The sequence below is a fragment of the Sturnira hondurensis genome, unplaced genomic scaffold (assembly GCF_014824575.4).
Source record: "Sturnira hondurensis isolate 20B ecotype Veracruz unplaced genomic scaffold, ASM1482457v3 Scaffold0022201, whole genome shotgun sequence".
NCBI classification, from domain to species: Eukaryota; Metazoa; Chordata; class Mammalia; order Chiroptera; family Phyllostomidae; genus Sturnira; species Sturnira hondurensis.
The window spans coordinates 11,184,894-11,203,440 of record NW_028094832.1 but is presented as its reverse complement, the minus strand read 5'-3'; the positions used below and the strand labels follow the sequence as shown (position 1 = coordinate 11,203,440).

At 39.9% G+C, this 18,547-nt stretch overlaps 1 protein-coding gene across 8 annotated transcripts in view; it reads left to right on the top strand.

The window, feature by feature from the left end:
• Nucleotides 1–18,547, top strand: part of SECISBP2 (SECIS binding protein 2) — a 43,297-nt gene that overhangs the window by 829 nt on the left and 23,921 nt on the right. For 7 of the 8 annotated variants that reach the window (XM_037034727.1, XM_037034726.1, XM_037034729.1 and 4 more), the window contains exons 2-7: nucleotides 245–390; nucleotides 8,258–8,504; nucleotides 9,621–9,744; nucleotides 11,300–11,529; nucleotides 14,713–14,794; nucleotides 16,428–16,639. In XM_037034727.1, the coding sequence (XP_036890622.1) occupies nucleotides 245–390; nucleotides 8,258–8,504; nucleotides 9,621–9,744; nucleotides 11,300–11,529; nucleotides 14,713–14,794; nucleotides 16,428–16,639 (1,041 nt within the window). Of the gene's footprint in view, nucleotides 1–244; nucleotides 391–8,257; nucleotides 8,505–8,845; nucleotides 8,957–9,620; nucleotides 9,745–11,299; nucleotides 11,530–14,712; nucleotides 14,795–16,427; nucleotides 16,640–18,547 lie in introns of those variants that run through there. The other variant, XM_037034728.1, reaches the window with a different exon arrangement.

The window sequence follows — 18,547 nt, the reverse complement described above, 5'->3', positions numbered from 1 at the left end:
TATAATTGCTGTTCTTATTTTTCACTTAAATATTTGGTGGGCCAATTTTTCTAGTTAAATAAAGCATTGGGAGAGAAATTGTTGGCAAATGCTTATCTTTACTAGGCAGAGATATTTGAACAACAGCGCTGGGATTAGCGTTTCTGGGGACTGCCAGAATGGAGTCACTCTGGGTCTTTTGTTTGTTTACGTTTGGTTGATCTCATAATGTATGTAGCTATAACCTCATTTTTTTTTCCCTCAGGGCATCAAGTTGTCAGCAGATGTCAAACCGTTTATCCCCAAATTTGCTGGGCTCAGGGTGGCATGGTTAGAGTCGTCAGAAGCACACGTGTTCCCTAGCTGTGCAGCCACATACTATCCTTGTGTTCAGGAACTACCATTGCCTGAGTATGTATTTTTATAAATGCCTTGCCTTACCTGAGGATTTTGTTTCTTGGCTTTAATGGTGATTAGATTTTACAACATTGGCTAACACATTAAAATTCTCAAAGCAATTAGAGAAGATGCTCCTTAGCCAGGAACAGTCTGAACCAGTAGCACAACTTAAGTGTGTCCTGCAGCAGAAACTGAAGCTTCAGCTCTCATTTTCTTTCTCTGTACTCAGGTATTTTGGGTAAAGAAAGTGTGTAGACTACATTACACCAATTTGTAGGAAGTGGAGTTTAAGGGCTCATTGTGCATACAGTTTAAAACTATATTATGTATGTGATGGCAGATAAAATGGCAGGGACAAGGGAGGAAATGGGTTAGAGAGAAACCTAAATAGATAATCAGGTTCGTCAGTTTTAGGGTTTGACATTAAAAATCTTGCTGTTGAAGGAATGAAGGTTAGCAACCATAGCTGCCTCTGTGGATAATTCTTCACAAGTTACCTGGTTTTGCTATCAATCAGTTTGTTTTGTATGTGTCTTATGGAGGTGGTTTCTGCAAAATTTGGTTATAAATTCTTAATTTGAGTTGAAAGAGGGCTTATGTTTTTTACATTTTTTCCCTTCGAATACATTCTTAGGGTATTTACAGAATGGTTTTATTGTTAGCCGAATTTAGAAAAATAAGTTAAACTTTTCACATAATTGTGAAGATTATTTGTAGATTTATTTTTAAGGTATGAATCACCTTTTTGCTATGTAGGAATTCTTTACATTTCTTTGACATGCCTCAAATTTGTTTCCTTTTTTCTTTTTTCCCCACACCTACATGGTGTAATTGAAAACTGTTCATACTTCATATATATTTTTGAATTATATCCACAAGATTGAGAATTGGAATGAGTACGAAAATCATTGAGTTGTCTGGTATATTTAGGAAATATTGAAAGTTGTATTTTTTGACAAAAGTTGAAGATGTACCTGTATGTACTAAAGGTCTTTGGTAGGAGTTCCCAGATTTTACAGTGTAATTTCATATTTTGTAAAAAGGGATGTTGGCATGGGTCTAATCAGAGTTGTTCCCTACCTTGAGTGGTTCACATAATAAAATACAAAATACATCTTAGTGACAAGGTCTCTAAGCCATCTACTGGGTGGGACTCTGGGAATTCAAAATAAAGGTAGAAAACATTCATAGCTAAAGCAGTGTCTTGGCAGTAACATGAACTGTGATTCAAGGCTCAAGGTGGTGCAGTACTAAATTTAAACATGTTTCTTAATCCCTTATCCATTTTAGCTTTGATTTTGATTTTTTAAAAAAATTTTCATTGCAGGACATGTTCATTGATTTCTAAAGAGGGGAAGTGAGAAGTAGAAACATTGATGTGAGAGAGAAACATTGTTTGCTTGCCTCCCCAACGTGCCCAACTCTAGGGATCGAGGCCACAACCTAGATATGTGCTCTGCCTGGGAATTGAACCAGCAATCTTTCAGTGTATGGGGTGACACTACAACCTACAACCAACTGAGCCACACTAGGCAGGGCTGATTTTGATTTTTTAATTGTTTATAACAAAGGAAATGATTGGCTGACAATATTCCTGACTGGCAAGAAAACAATTAGGGACAGAGGAGGCATGAAATCAAAGAGGGAAGGTTAGAAAGAACAGGAGCCTTTAAAGTGAGTAGGAAATGGAGAGACTTTACCTAGTTGAGAAGTGATTATCTAGTCAGTTCTAATGTAGGTTAAGAAGTGCATTGCTCTAGTCAGATTTCATCTATATGGAGATCTCTTGCTGCCATGAAGAAAAGGAGTAGCCTTTTCTATAACAAACATATTTCCTCTTTCCTGTTGATTCCACGATTACAACCTTATTCTGTATGTCTCCTTAAAAAGGGGGAGGAAGGTTTTTTTTGAAAAAATTAAAAAAAAATATTTTATTGATTATACCATTACAGTTCTATTCCCCCTGCTTCATTCCCCTCCACCCTGCACACCCCTCCCCCACCATTCCCCCCCTTTAGTTTATGACCACGTGACTCAAGTTCTTTAGATTCTATATTTCCCCTACCATTCTTCCCTCCCCCCTATCTGTTTTTTACCTACCATCTATGGTACTTATTTTCTGTATCATCTCCCCCTTTCTCCTCCCACTCCCCTGTTGCTAACCCTCCATGTGTTCTTCATTTCTATGGTTCTGCTCCCTGATCTAGCTGTTCTCTTGGTTTGCTTTTGTTTTAGGTGTGGTTGTTTTAGGTGTGGTTGTTGAGTTTGCTGTCCTTTCACTGTTCATATTTTTCATCTTCTTATATAAGTCTCTTTAACATTTCATATAATAAGGGCTTGGTGATGATGAACTCCTTGAATTTGATCTTATCTGAGAAGCACTTTATCTGCCCTTCCATTCTAAGTGAAAGCTTTGCTGGATAGAGCAGTCTTGGCTGTAGGTCTTTGGATTTCATGAGTTGGAATACTTCTTTCCAGCCCCTTCTTGCCTGTAAGGTCTCTTTTGAGAAATCCTCTGACAGTCTGATGGGAACTCCTTTGTAGGTGACTGTCCCCTTCTCTCTTGCTGCTTCTAGGATTCTCTCCTTCATTTTAATCTTGGCTAATGTAATTCTGATGTGCTTTGGTGTGTTCCTTCTTGGGTCCAACTTCTTTTTGACTCTCTGAGCTTCCTGGATTTTCTGGAAGTCTATTTCCTTTGCCAGACTGGGGAAGTTCTCCTTTCTTATTTGTTCAAATAAGTTTTCTTTCCCCCTTCTGGTACCCCTATAATTTGGATGTTGGGACGTTTAAAGATGTCCTGGAGGTTCCTAAGCCTCTCCTCAATTTTTTGAATTCTTGTTACTTCACATTTTTCTGTTTGGTCATTTTTTCCTTCCTTCTGGTCCACTCCCTTGATTTGAGTCCCAGTTTCCTGTGCATTTCCCTTCACTTCAATTAGTTTAGACTTCATATGTTCCTCTAATTTGTGACTAAAATCAACCAGTTCTGTGAGCATCCTGATCACCAGTGTTTTGAACTGTGCATCTGAGAGGTTCGCTATTTCCTGGTCGCTTAGAGTTATTGGCTCTGGGACTTTGAGTTCTTCTTGAGCCATGTTTTGGACTGTTCATGCCTGTTATGTATGAGGAGCAGAGCCCTAGGTGTTCACCAGGGCGGGGCAACTCAGTCACTGGGTTGTGATGCTGTATGTGGGGGCGGGGCCAAAGGAAAGCAGTGGTGGTCCCCTCTGCTGCCTCCCACCACCGTCCGTCTCACTGTGTGTGAATGTGCTACTGCAGTCAGCCTATTGCCTTGCACCCTCACTGGGTCCACAGCTAGGGCCTGCGTGGTAGGTCTCACTGCTCACTCCTCTGCTGGTTTATCTGTGAGCGAATGTGTGACAGTGGTCAGCCTGCCGCCCCGCACCCTCACTGCGTCCCCCCAGTGCTACCCCAGCTGCCTGGGCGCCTGGGGTCGGGGGATCTTCCTTGCCCGACCCTCCTCCGCTGCTGGCTCTGCCCTTCTTACTGGTCCTGGTTGAATGGTTCGTTGTTGTCAGACTTCTGTATAGTTCAGTTTTCTGTTCTTTGACTGCATCTTTGTTTACTAAACCTTTGTTGTATTCAAACTTGATTGTGGGAGAAGGCAGTGTTTCCACCTACGCCTGCATCTTGGCAGAAGTCTCTGGGAGGAACCTTTTTTAAGGGTAGACTTTACCCTTTTTTAAGGGTAGAATCTATCTCCAGTGCTCCTAACAGTGCACTCAGAGGGATTTAATTTATTGAGTTGGGGTTAAATATTGTATGGAAAATGCTGGATGCTAAGCAGGAAAGACTTATCTCTTGAGCTCTTCTGTTTTGGTCACTCTTTTATAGAGTTGAACTAATGGAGATGAAAGAAAATGTACCAATGTCCAATTTTATGTTATAGCCAGACAAATATTAGTAGAAGTATTCTGGTATATACAATTGCCCATTTGGAAAGTACTGACAATTTACTGGTATAATGAACAATTAGAGGCTATGCAGATAAAACACATTCTCTCATTGTTGCATTTTGCTTGGGTATTCTTGTATATGTTTACATCTTTTTGCGCTTGTCACATCCATGATGTTGACAGGGAGATGTAGTGTTATTTCTTCCATCCAAGTACTAACCAGGCCTGACCATGCTTAGCTTCCAAGTTCAGATGAGATCAGGTGCATTTAGGGTGGTATGGCTGTAGACTGTAATGTTATTTCTACACATTACAAACAGGCTAGAATTGCTTCACCAAAGTCATTCAGATAGGTAACACCAGAATCAGAATTAGCATTTAGTTTTTCTACTCTGAGTTCAGTTTTACTTCCCAAAGCTGCTGTTGCTATTGGTGAGAGTTTGTGAGCATTCTCAGCATCTTGGAATATACTATGAAATGTCACAATACACAGATGGATGCTTTTAAGTTAAAACTTCTCCGCTTTGAGAACTAGCAGTGCTGTTTGTATGGCTCAGATTGGTTTGGTAGGTGGAGGAGTGGCCGGATCCCTGACAGCTGTGATCCAAAGAGATTATGTGAAAGATGTGTTGGGAGACAGTAGAAAAGAAATGTTACCATTTTTAAGGGGGTGTCCTTAGGCAGTTAAACGTTTACATAGTACAGCTGAAAGTTTAGGTTTGCTGGGTATGAAATAGGGAGCTTTTGGGTTCACCCCTGGATTCTGGTTTGACTTTAAGGGAGAGGGGCTTGAAGCTTTGACTGGGTTCCAGGCACTGAAAAGAAAATACACTGAGACCTGCTGTAACAGAAAAAGGATTCTGTGGTTATCCATATGGGTGTTGGTAGGAAAGGTGTATAGCAATTTTCAGTTAATAGTTAGAAAGAATTGTAGAATCATTTATGAGAACACAAGTTGGAAGTAGGGCTAGTTTGGGGACCAGATGTTAAATTTTAGATTTATGTGTACCAGATTGAGGGAAAGTGAACTATTAAGTTGAAGTGATGATACACAAGTTGAAATTAGAGGACTGGAGGTGATGAACATACTTGATTGCAAGTATTGATGTATGTGTGTGTGTGTGTGTGTGTGTATCCTGAACAGAACAGTGAGAGGCTTGGACTCCATGAATGTGACAGGTGCGATAGAGTGCAGGGGAAACCATGCCAAAGAGGAGGCTTTGGCAGGTGGGCAAGAGCAAGAAGAGGGCAGGATTTACAAGTCCAGTCCAGAGGAACTTTTCTAGTGGTGTGGTGCAAGGGCCAAACCCGTCCAATTGTGGTGAAGAGGTGACAGCGTGGCAGGAAGGAAGTCCTAGAGAAGCGGTGTCAAACTTATTTTCACTGGGGGCCACATCAGCTTCAAGGTTGCCTTCAAAGGGCCAAAATAATTTCAGGACTGTATAAATGTAAGTACTCCTTCACTGTTAAAGAGTTGAAATTACATTCAGTCCTCTGAAGGCAACTGCAAGGTTTCTGTGGCCCCCGGTGAAAATGGGTTTGACACCCCTGTCCTAGAGACTCGTGATCATTGGTATGGATGGGTCAAGGAGAAGAGCAGAGGGATGGGCAAGAATTACACAAGTACATGACAGAGATGAGCTGCTGCTGTCAAGGGGAAACGAGTGCAGGATAAGACAGTGGGCATAAAGGAGATAGTGTTACTATGGTTAAGGTCATCTGGGCAGTTTATGGCAACTGGAATTTTACATACAAGCCATTTGAAGAGTTCTCTGCATATAATTGTATTTACCTTGGATGGAAGGAAAAAAATACCAACTTTTCAGAGGAAGGAAGATCGGTGATAATGTCTCCAAAGTGGAAAACTAGACTGTGACAGAGTGAGGACCAAGCCAAAGCCTGCTAACTCAGGGGTGAACATTTTCTGGATGACAGCAGTCTTCAAAACCACCACTGGGGCCCTGACCAGATAGCTCATTTAGTTAGAATTTTGTCCCAGTGCGCCAAGGTTGCAGGTTCAATCCCTGGTTGACACATACAAGAAGCAATCAAAGAATGTATAAAGAAGCGGAACAATAAGTCAGTGTATTTTTGTCCCTCTCCCTCCCTCCCTCTCTGGCTCTCTCTCACTCCCTTCTCTGTCCCTCCCTTTCCCCCTCACCCTTCCTCCCTTCCCCTCTCTCTCTAAAAAATCAATCAATTAGTAAAAATAAATTTTAAAAGCCACCATTGGATCTTCCCTCTTTTTCTTCTTTACCTAAATTTTATTGGTCTGTTCATTTATCCAGTTTTTGAACTTGAGACAGTCTTGCTTTTTTTTCTATTAACCCATCTTCTTTGCCCATCTTGTAAAGAACAGATTCCTCTCACCTTCATTTGAGCCCCATTAGATTTTCTGAGCATCAGATAAATAAAATGGGGAGTCACATCTAGGGTTAGCATTTGGGGAATGGGATGCAGCTGGAGACTCCCTCTTCTCTTCAAAGAGCAGCCCTAGTCAGATGGTCTGTGGAGCAGAAAAAGTTTAATAGAGGGGTTTTGTTTGGTATTTAATTAGGAAAATTTAATTACTAGAATAAATTATTGATAAGTAAAATATATTACAATATCTAAATTTATAAATACGAATTAATAGGTATTGATACCAGACAGTCTGTGAGTAGGTACTGCATGAAAATGAGAACAGTAACTATCCTCACAGGTGTCTTCTAAGTCCAGCTTGGTCACAGTGACTCTCTTTCTCCTTCTGTTTAGACTCTTACTTGCAGCAGAGTAGAAATAGGACTTCTAATAAGAGTGTTGGTACCTGGGCCCGTATCTCCTGATGGTTGGACAGTTGGAAGATCATATAGGATGTCCCATTATTAGCTTTGGATTTTCCTGCCTTTCAGTGGACTCGCACACTGGGATTTCGCTGATTTTCTGGGAGAAAATTTTGAGCTGTGGAAATTCACAGAAACATTTAGTGCTCGGTTGTGGGGATGAAAGATTGTGATTTATGTTTTGACTCAACTCTTTAGCATTTTGTTAGTGTATTGGCTTTCATTGCAAAATGGTTGAATCCTCTGGTCATATACCCGATTTTTGCTGGAAAATCTCTGTTACATTGTATTTTAGTTTAACCTAGCAGCTTAAGCAAATTAGAGCAATGGCATCGTTCACAGATGGTGTCCATCTGGTCAGCAGAGTGTGTAATTCCTGGGCCATCATGCCTGAAGCGTCCCTTTTATAACCCTGCAAGTCAGCAGAACACAGGATGTGGTGGTGGGCTTGAAACAGGGAACGGGCTGCAGCATGATGTCTCTGGGCACCCAGAAGCTCCAAGAGGCAGGCCTTGCAAGTTGTCAGGGTGGAGATTGGATTTGGGTTGTGGGGTCCTCTGTAGGAAGAATAGTCTCAGTATCCCTTTTGGCCAAGGTTGCTAAGAGGCTTTTCCAAATATTGGACATCTTGGGAGTGAAAAGCTGCTGGAGCATCCTTAGGCTTTCCTGATGCTCATTATAGTAGGGGCCTCTTAAAGATGTTCCAGCCCAATAGTAAAAATAACTAGGTCAGCATCTGTCTTTGCAGGTTAAGAAAGAAAGGCTCAGATTTTATTTGGCTTTTAATTAGTTATTTCAATGTAAAATGAATGACCTCAAAGGTAATGAAAGTTTAACTTTAAAAATTTTTTTAAATTTATTTTTAGAGAGAGTGAAAGGGAGGGAGAAAGTGCCATCAAGTAAAGAGAGAGAAACATCAGTGTGTGGTTGCATCTCTTTTGCCCCCATCTGGGAACCTGGCCCAGAAGCCAGGCATATGCCCTGACTGGGAATTGAACTGGTGACCCTTTGGTTTGTAGCAATCAGTCCACTGAGCCACACCAGCCAGGGTAAATGTTTAACTTTTTTATTGCAAATTATTAAAGCTCTGTGGTTTGTGATATGAAATCTGTGACTAAAATTTACTATTTCTATTTAGGCAGAAACTCTATCCTGAAGATACGGCCTTTGGAGCTTCAACATTTCCACATCACTGTTTATCATCTGAGATGGCTCTTCATCCATACACCTGTTCTTACAACCCAGAGTCTACACAGAATGTTTGCCCAGTGCCTAGCTCCCAGTATGATTACAGTCAATCCAGTCGTTACCAAGGCTTTCAGAGGGTGAAGCCACAGTATCAGCACGTGAGCCCTCCCCCACAAGACACAAAAGCCCTGTTTAAGGTCAGTAAGTGCTGTGGTTGGTTTGGATATCAGCACTCAATCCACTGAGCCACACGAGCCAGGAGTGCTATGGTTTTGTTGGTCACATTAGCATTTAAAATGTAAAGAACATTAGCTTTAAAATGTAAAGTTCTTGCATTAACTTAAGCATTACTCATCTTTTTTTGTGGTATTTAAGAATTGATTTGGTCTAACCTTTTTAAAAACAGTTGAGTTGTGACTACAGTGGTACCTTGGTACTCATTGTTAATTTGTTCTGGAACTTGTGATGAGTTCCAAAACCAAGGAGTACTGAATGATAAAGCATTTTCTCTTGTGGGGCAATGTCATGACTCATACAGATTCTAGCAAGTGTGACAAGTCCCAAGCAAGAGCCGAGTGCTGAACATTTTTTCCTCATCAAAAGGTGATGAGCCAGTGGTTTGATGGATTCTGAAGCAGAGAGTACCGAGGTATGACTATACTTACATATTTGCAATTTTAAACCTATTTTATAGTGGTATAGTTGCCCCTTGAACAACATGAGATTGAAATGTGCCACTGGATCCACTTATGTGGATTTTTAAAAAAATTTTTTAAAGATTTTATTTATTTTTAGAGAGGAGAAGGGTGGGAGAAAGAGGGAGAGACACATCAGTGTGTGGTTGCTTCTCATGCACCCCCTATTGGGGAGCAGGCCCACAACCCAGGCATGTACCCTAGACTGGAAATCAAACCGGTGACCGTTTGATTCACAGGTTGGCACTCAGTCCACTGAGCTACACCAGCCAGGGCTATATGTGAATATTTTAAAAATAAATATCTTGGAAAATTTTTAAGAGATTTGTGACAATTTAAAAAACTGTGCAGACAAACCCGGTTATTTAACTTTTTTTTCCTTCCGGCTTACTTTATTATAAGAATATAGTATATAATATACACATAACATACAAAATATGTGTCAATTGACTTTATATTATTGATAAAGCTTCCAGTCAACAGTAGGCTATTAAGTGTTGCAAGATTAGAAGTTATATGCAGGTTATCTACTGCTGGGGTGGGAGTGCCCTAAGCTTCCTCATTCAAGGGTCAGCTGTAGTTTTTCTAATTTGTGTTACTTTTTCATCTTTCCTGCAGAAAAAAATGTGTCATGAACAAAAGTTTGACAGTAAGAAGGCTGATGGAACTATATTATCTGATACAAAATCAGTAAAAGGCTCACATCATATGTCCATATGTGCTGACACTACTTTGAAATCAGGTAAAAATATCAAACTCTATGTTTTGTGTTATGTCAACCTACTCCACCCACCACGGAAGCTTTGCTGTTTTTGGACAGCTGTTTCTGTGGGTTTGTTTTTGTGAAAAGGTGAGGCCATCAGATGTCCTGTGGGACCCAGGAAGCCTTTCCTTTTGGGATGGGGACCTGTTGTATGGGCTCTATGATGTGCTCTTAATATGTTAAATATGTTATTTACCTTGTTTTACACAAGAACTTGTCTAAGGTCACATAGGAAGTAAGTTACAACCACAAACCTCAAAACACATCTTTAAATAAAAACAGATCGCAACTATATCCTTTGTACTATGTTTGGCCATGTTTATTTCTGACACAGTTTCTCTAGTATTTTGTTGGAATACTTCTTAATAGGTAGGACAGTTTGTCTATGACTTTACTTCTGTCTTAATACCAAATCTAGGGCAGTATTTGGTATTGACTTTGGTATTTGGTTTGAATCAGAGGATACTGACTTTATTCCTGAAAGAATTCATGTTTGCTCTGTCTGGGCTTGGAAATTACCTTTCTGGTCTGTGGCTGAAAGTTAGTGGTTCTACGTGGTGTTTTTGTTTTTTTCCTGTAATTTATTTACAAGTGCAGTTTGATCATAGGTATCCCCTGTTTATATAGTGATTTAAAACCTTTGTAATAGTGTACTTATTGGGAAAGGTCTATCATTTATTTATAAGTATAATTTATGTTGCTTAGTATATACATTTTTCTCTTTGCATTGACTTCTGAACTGGTGCATGGAAAGGAAAGTTGAACATTTAACAATAATAATTCTGGCCTTATGATTAAATACAGGAACTTTATGGCATTGCAACTGACATTGTCATTCATTTGCACTTGAAGGAAAAAGATAGAAAAGTGGTTATAAGTTTAGTTCTACTTGCTTGCCTCCAGTTCTAGCAAAGTAAAAAAGGGGACATTTCTTACTCAATGGAAATTTGTTAATGTCTCTAAATTTGCAAAACTCTAAAATATGTATTAAGAATAATCAAACCGCCCGGCTGTATAGTCACATTTAGGTAACTACTACATCAACATTAGAATTACTCCTGAAATTTTCTGAGTGTTACCTGACTTGCATGGCTCAGTGGGTTGGGCGTTGTCCTGCAAACCGAAAGGTTGCTGGTTTGGGTTTGATTCTCAGTCAGAGCACATTCCTGGGTTTCAGACCCCAATTGGGAGAATTTAGGGGCGTGTAAGAGGCAACTTTGTTTCTCTCACACATTGATGTTTCTCTCCCTCTTTTTCCCTCCCTTTCCCTCTTTCTAAAAATAAATAAATCTTTGAAAAAATTTTAAAGTGTTTTGTTTTTTCTGTTTGGTGGCCCAACAAGAGAAATTTCTACTTCTGGTCATATATGTTTACACTGTTACACAGAAGGTTAATAGCACTAGCAAAACTTAGGCTTTTTGGACAATACATGTTGTTGCATCAGTAGCAGTAGATTTTCTGTTCTGCAGCTAAGCATGAGTACAGATCATCAAACATTAACAATTTCCTCCTACTTTAAATTTTGTAAATACAGATGGTTATTTTAAACGAACAGATAGGAGATCCAGAATCATTGAAAAATGTGGACCATCCTCCAAACCTGAGTTTGAATTTACCAGGTTGGATTTTCCTGAACTGCAGGGTGGAGAGAACAATGAGATACTAGAGACACCAAAACAGCCCAAGTGGGGACCTTCACACTCTGCTGCAACAGACACTTCTCTTGTGAGAGAACTGGTGAAACCCACTCCACTGTTAGCAGAGGTGAGTCCTTTCCCTTGTTTCCCTTTTACTCTTTTGTTGTGTGAACTGTTTACAATGAGGCTGTGATACCAAGTGCTGCTATTTTCAAAGAATCACCTAATACACTTAATTTTATCTGTTAACTAAAAGGTACAGGAGAAGATTCTAGCATAAATCCAGCTGGTTAAATAGCCCATTGTGAACATCTCACTTGTAGCATTGTGTTCGACAGGGCTTTTTCAATACATACAACAAGATTTTATTTACTCAAATAGTATTTAAAACTGCACGGGGTAATTTCTGATTTTCTAGACTTTCTGTCTGTACCTCTCTCGTTAATGATATAGCAAATCCAGTGAAAGTAATTGCAATAAAGTACATTCAGATTGCCACTTAATAATTTTAAGTTATACTATATTCACCACTTCATCTCAAAGTTTTAGTCCACCAAATTAAGCCATTTTCCTCTCAAACAGGTTGATTTGAGACTTCTAAGAGAAAAAGTTATCAGGTTACTAGTCCCTAAAATCACTTCTGACAGATTTCTGATAAAGGATGGGTGGGGTACTCCTCAGTGTGAGAGCAAGGAGAAAGAAGAAAACAGCTTACCTGATTGCACCTCCTGAATAGACATTTCCTGTCCTTCTCTTGGGTCCTTGGACACTAAAGCCTTAAGCCTGGGTGATAATGGCTTATAGTGTGTAGAACATATGCTGTTCCCACAGCATTTTCTTGTTACATGGCTGTGAGGAGTAAGGCTGATTGGGGTAGAAGAATCACAGAATTGGGGTAGAAGAATCGTTTGGCAGGTGAGTGACCCTTCTGGGCCTAGTGCTGTATGTACAATCGCTGAGCAGTTGAAGGACTCCGTGATTTGGTCATGGGTAACCAGTGAATAAATCCAAGGCCAAGAGCGCTGTACAAAAGTAGAACAGGGTGGCACCATGACTGACACTTTACATTATGGTCACCTGTTAGAGGTGAGTACTATGTATGTGTACTTGAAGTAAGGTACATCATGCTGTGTGAGAAGATGTACTTATTTGTTATTCTATTATATACTCACACTTGAATTGTGTGTGCATTTTTTAAAAAATTTTCCCTTGAGAGAAACTTTTTTTTCTCATTATACTAGTAACATCTTTGAACAGCCAAAGAAAAAAGAAAATTGAAATTGTATAGCCAAGAGAAAACCATATTTAATTTCATATAACTTAATCTTTTGTTAATGGTACATTGTGGAAATTGTACATGTGGGGGCTTCTCTTAGAAGTTTTCAAAGTTTTTGGCATTTTCCCATGTCTTTAAATACTCTTTGAAAACAACTGTTGCACTGGATTTTTGATATTGATATAGTTGACTCGGCCATTTTTGAACAGGTGTGTCATTGGCCTTGATGAGCATAAAAGTTACACACACACGCACACACGCACACACACACACAGACTAAGAGAACAGGCTGTGTTTTAATGATTTTATTTTTATTACCGGATTCAGATATAAAAATGGCATAATGGGTAAATTTGTGAAGTATACTATTCAAATTCGAATTTATCAGTTTCCTTTTACCTTCAGTTCTGCCAGTCACTTTGCGATGTCACTTAACGTATTAATGTACTCACCTGCCACCCCAGCGTCTTTGGGGTTTCTTACTCCATGCGTGTGGAAGCTTTTTGTCTTTATAAAAGCAGGTACCTATTGCAATTCTTCTGTTATCTTTGTGGATGTTTTGAGGGACTTTGGAATTTTGGTGTGTGGACTTGGTAAATGATGTTTTAGCATTCCTGTGGAGACAGGATTTTTAAGAATGGTATTGGCACATCTGTGCTGATGTGAAAGTTGTCTGTAATATGTTGATCTTTCAAAAGTTGATTGAGTTGTCAGTATCGGAATCTATATAAAAGTGATAGATGGGTGTTTATCTCCTAGGCAGAGAAGTAGAGAGATACTATACTAGCTAAACTGTAGGCAGTGGGTGGATTTTCTTTTAGAGTGAAAGAATTGACAGACTGAAGTACTTTAACTTTTTTTGATTATGTACTTAGGTATTTGGAATTTTTAATTAGCATATATTTTGAAGATTTTAAGAATGGCAAGGGCCCTAACTGGGGTGGCTCAGTAGGTTGGACATGATCCCTTAGACTGAAAGGTCACTGGTTGGATTCCCGATCAGGGTACATGCCTACATTGACAGCCAAGTCCCAAGTTGGGGGCATGCAAGAGGCAACCCAATTGGTGTTTCTCTTGCAAATCAATGTTTCTTTCCCTCTCTCCCCCCCTTCCCCTCTCTCTTAAAATAAATCAATAAAATCTTTTAAAAATGGCAAAGAAGTTATACTTTAAAATGAAAGGATTAGCCTGTCTGGTATAGCTCAGTGGATTGAATGCAGGCTGCAAACCAAAGGTTCTATTCCCAGTCAGGGCACATGCCTGGGTTGCGGGCCAGGTCCCCAGTGTGGGGTGTGTGAGAGGCATCCACACATTGATGTTTCTCTCCCTTTCTTTCTCCTTCTCTTCCCCTTTCTCCAAAAAATGAATAAATAAAATCTAAAAAAAAGATTACTTTCATTTTGATCCCATTATTGGGATTTATGTAAAATTGGTACATAAGTATTTAAATCCTAGGCAAAGAAGTAGAGAGATGCCAGTAGCTAAGCTGTACAGTGGATGGTTTTTCTTCTAAGGAGAGAGATTTGGCAGAAGGAAGTAATTGAACTTTTTACATATGTATTTAGGTCTTTGGAATTTCTTTTCTCATGCAAATGCATCAACTTTAATTAAATATCTTTTGGAGGGATAATTTTTTAATAGTTCCTTTGTTAAGATTTTATTTATTTATTTTTAGAGAGAGGGGAAGGGAGGGAGAAAAAGAGGGAAAGAAACATCAATGTGTGGTTGCCTCTCCTACACTCCCTGTTGGGAACCTGGCCCACAACACAGGCATGTGCCCTGACGGAATCGAACCAGTGGTACTTTGGTTCACAGGCTGGCACTCAGTCCACTGAGCCACACCAGCCAGGACATAATACTTTATTTTTTATTGTATTATTTTCCATTACCATTTATCCCCCTTATGTCCGTATTTAGAATTGTTAAGGACTATATATTTTGAAGATTTTAAGAATGCCAAGGGAAGGTGTATTTAAAAATTAAATGATTACTTTCAATTTGAAATAGTAAGAAAATAACTGGTTTGCTTTTTAGGGTGAAACAGTGGTGAAAAATAATAATTTGACTGACTCTGTAACTGATAATGCTGATACCAATCCCTCTTCGTGTACAAGAGGTAAGAGTGGACACCATGTATTATTTTAAATCAGTTGTCTATTTTTTAAGTTCATTTTTAGTCCAGTGCAACTAAAATATTTTTGTCTTAAAGCCTGCAAGGCAGCTGAATGGTTGTTGATAAACTGACATTGTTGTTAAAAGATTAAAGTAAATGAGATCCCACATATATGTGTAAGGAGTGTAAGATAGCAAAGAATTCTAAATGAAATGTTTGTCCAATTCCTTAAGTATTACCTGTACCAGAGGTTCTCAAAGTTTTTGGTCTCAGGACCCCTTAATACCCCTTAAACAGCCCCACAGAGCTTTTGTTTATTAGACACTGTCAGTGTTTGCAACACCTGAAGCTAAACAGAAATTTTAAAAATACTAATTCACGTAAAGTAACAATAATAAGCTCATTACATGTTAAACAGCACTTTTATAATTAATAACTTTTTCAAAATTAAGACAGGAGTGCAGCCTTTTTCTATATTTTTGCAACTCTTTAATGGTTGGCTCAGTAGATATGCCTTGGTATTTAGCTATTTCACTGTCCTATCTTTGCAGTCTCTGAAAACGAGACAGAGAGAAAGAGGAGTGGGAATACAGGGGCGAGAACACCAATAACACATTTATACTGTTAGGAAAACAGTTTTCACTTCAAGGGTCCTGGGAGCCTCAGTCTACACTTTGAGAACTACTGGTCTGGCCTGGCCTGGCCTAAAAGTAATATATTCAGAGAGAGTGGAGTCTGCTTTTGAAATTTTTATGAGTAGCTTGTCCTAACAGGAGACATTTTTACAAAAGTATTCCTGATCTATTCACAGGTGTGTTTTATCTTGCATTCTCACGTTTGGTACAAAGATCTCCACTTTAGAGGCTACTTTAAGGATGTGTAGCTCTGTGGTGACAAGACCAGTCTCTCTGATGGTCTGAGGTAGCCATGGCTGCTAACATGACCTGTCCATGTCCTGATGACTGTCCTTGTGTTTTGTCTGTATATATAGAGTTTCATGGGCACCTAAGGAGTAGTGTGGCTGTGATTGTGCCTGTGTTCTAAAAGGAAATAAATTTCCAGTTATTGTGATAGCTGAAGTCTAGTGACCTTTGACTTCTATTAAAGATACACATCAAGGTTAGTAGGGCAAACATTTGATCTTTAGCTCATTAATTCTGTGTGTATGCCATGTGGACATAATTTTTGGGGTTTTTTTTATTTTTAAAGATTTTATTTACTTATCTTTAGAGAGGAAGGGAAGGAGAGAAGGAGAGAAACATCAATGTATGGTTGCCTCTTGTGAGTCCCCCGCTGGGAATTGGCCTGCAACCCAGGCATGTGCCCTGACTGGGAATCGAACCTCGATCGTGTCGTTTGCAGGCCCGAGAAAAGATTGCTGTTTTTTAACTGAACCACCCCTAAGTGGAAACCAGTTTCCAGGAAGATCAATTAACCTAACAATTTAATTCAGCATGCATGATCCAAGGAAAACACCAGTTTAGTGAATACTGTAGTTTCCAAGAGGATGTTTTGAACAATAGCCTAAATTTAATTATGCTCTGAGTAATTATCTCACACGATACATGTTTGGAATTTCTAAGGAGTTTCTGTTTACTGCTGAGACTGTTCCCCAATTTTCATTATATCTGAGCAGAGTTATCCTGGACGCCAATGGGTTATGTTGTCCGTCAGACGTTATCTACAGAACCATCACCAGCCCCTAGAAATGTTACTCCTGTGATAAATTTAAAGACAGTTGTTTCATCAGCAGATCCTAAAAATGGTAACATATTGTCTTCACACGTTTTATCTTCTTCGGATTCTTCCTACAACAGAGAGAAACCCATTGGCCATTCAACTAAAAAGGTATGTGTCACATTTAGATACTGTGAGACCCCTGTACTGCTGGATGGTCTTTTTTTCTTTTTCTCAAATTCCGACTGAAAGTGTCTCATTCTATACTGTGGTCAGTCATCTGAGTTGGTTGTGCTTGGACCTGGAAAAAAGAACAGGACCTCAGTCAAGGGATGTAAGTAGTAGCTTCATATATGAGTGAAGATTTATGTTTTAGACTAGTGGTCTTAACGTATCTGTGGGTCATTTTGAAGTTTTTAAAGGAGAGCTGCTGGCAGAAGGGTATGCTGTGGTGCTGCATTCTTCCTCCCAGTCTTTTGTCTGCTGAATTCAAATTACTTTTACTGACTAGGGCACTAATTGCACAATAATTTTTTTGAAAATATATTTTATTGATTATGCCATTACAGTTGTTCCATTCCCCACCTTCACTCCCCTCCACCCTGCACACCCCTCCCCCACCATTCCCCCCCTTTCCTTCATGTCCATGAGTCACAAGTTCTTTACATTCTGTATTTCCCATAGTATTCCTGCCCTCCCCCATGTCTATTTTCTACCTACCGTCTGTGCTACTTATTCTCTGTACCTTCTCCCCCCTTCTCATCTTCCCACTCCCTTGTTGCTAATCCTCCATGTGATCTCCATTTCTATGTTTCCACTCCCAATGTAGCTGTCCTCTTAGTTTGCTTTTGTTTTAGGTGTGGTTATTAATAACTGTGAGTTTGCTGTCCTTTCATTGTTCATATTTTTCATCTTCTTTTTCTTATATAAGTCCCTTTAGCATTTCATATAATAAGGGCTTGGTGATGATGAACTCCTTGAACTTGACCTTATCTGAGAAGCACTTTATCTGTCCTTCCATTCTAAATGAAAGTTTTGCTGGATAAAGCAATCTTGGCTGTAGGTCTTTGGATTTCATGACTTGGAATACTTCTTTCCAGCCCCTTCTTGCCTGTAAGGTCTCTTTTGAGAAATCCGCTGACAGTCTGATGGGTACTCCTTTGTAGGTGACTGTCCCCTTATCCCTTGCTGCTTCTAGGATTCTCTCCTTCATTTTAGTCTTGGCTAATGTAATTATGATGTGCCTTGGTGTGTTCCTTCTTGGGTCCAACTTCTTTGGGACTCTCTGAGCTTCCTGGATTTCCTGGAAGTCTATTTCCTTTGCCAGACTGGGGAAGTTCTCCTTTATTATTTGTTCAAATAAGTTTTCCACTCGTGGCTGTTTCTTTCCCCCTTCTGGTACCCCTATAATCCGGATGTTGGAACGTTTAAAGATGTCCTGGAGGTTCCTAAGCCTCTCCTCATTTTTTTGAATTCTCATTTCTTCATTCCTTTCTGGTGGGATGTTTTGTTCTTCCTTCTGGTCCATTCCATTGATTTGAGTCCCAGTTTCCTTTCCATCACTATTGGTTTCCTGTGCATCTCCCTTCATTTCAATTAGTTTAGCCTTCATATGTTCCTCTAATTTGTGACTATATTCCTCTAATTTGTGACTATAATCTACCAGTTCTGTGAGCATCCTGATAAATAGTGTCTTGAATTGTGCTTCTGAGAGGCTGGCAATTTCTTGGTCGCTGAGAGTTATCGGCTCTGGGACTTTGAGTTCTTCTTGTGCCATCTTTCGGGCTGTTCATGCCTGTTCTGTAGCAGGATTGGAGCCCTAGGGTGTTCACCAGAGCAGGGCAAATAAGTCGCTGGGTTGTGACGTTGTATGTGGGGGCGGGGTCAACGAGGAACTATGCTGTCCCGTCCGTCGCCTTCGGCTGCGGCCCGCACAGGTGCTGCAGCTGCCACTGTTACTGGGCCTGAGCGTTTCGTCCCACTGCACTCGAGTGTGCCACCGCCCGCAGCCCTTGCCCTCTGGGGCCTGCGTGGTCCGTCTCACTGTGTGCAAATGTGCGACCTCGATCAGTCTGCCCC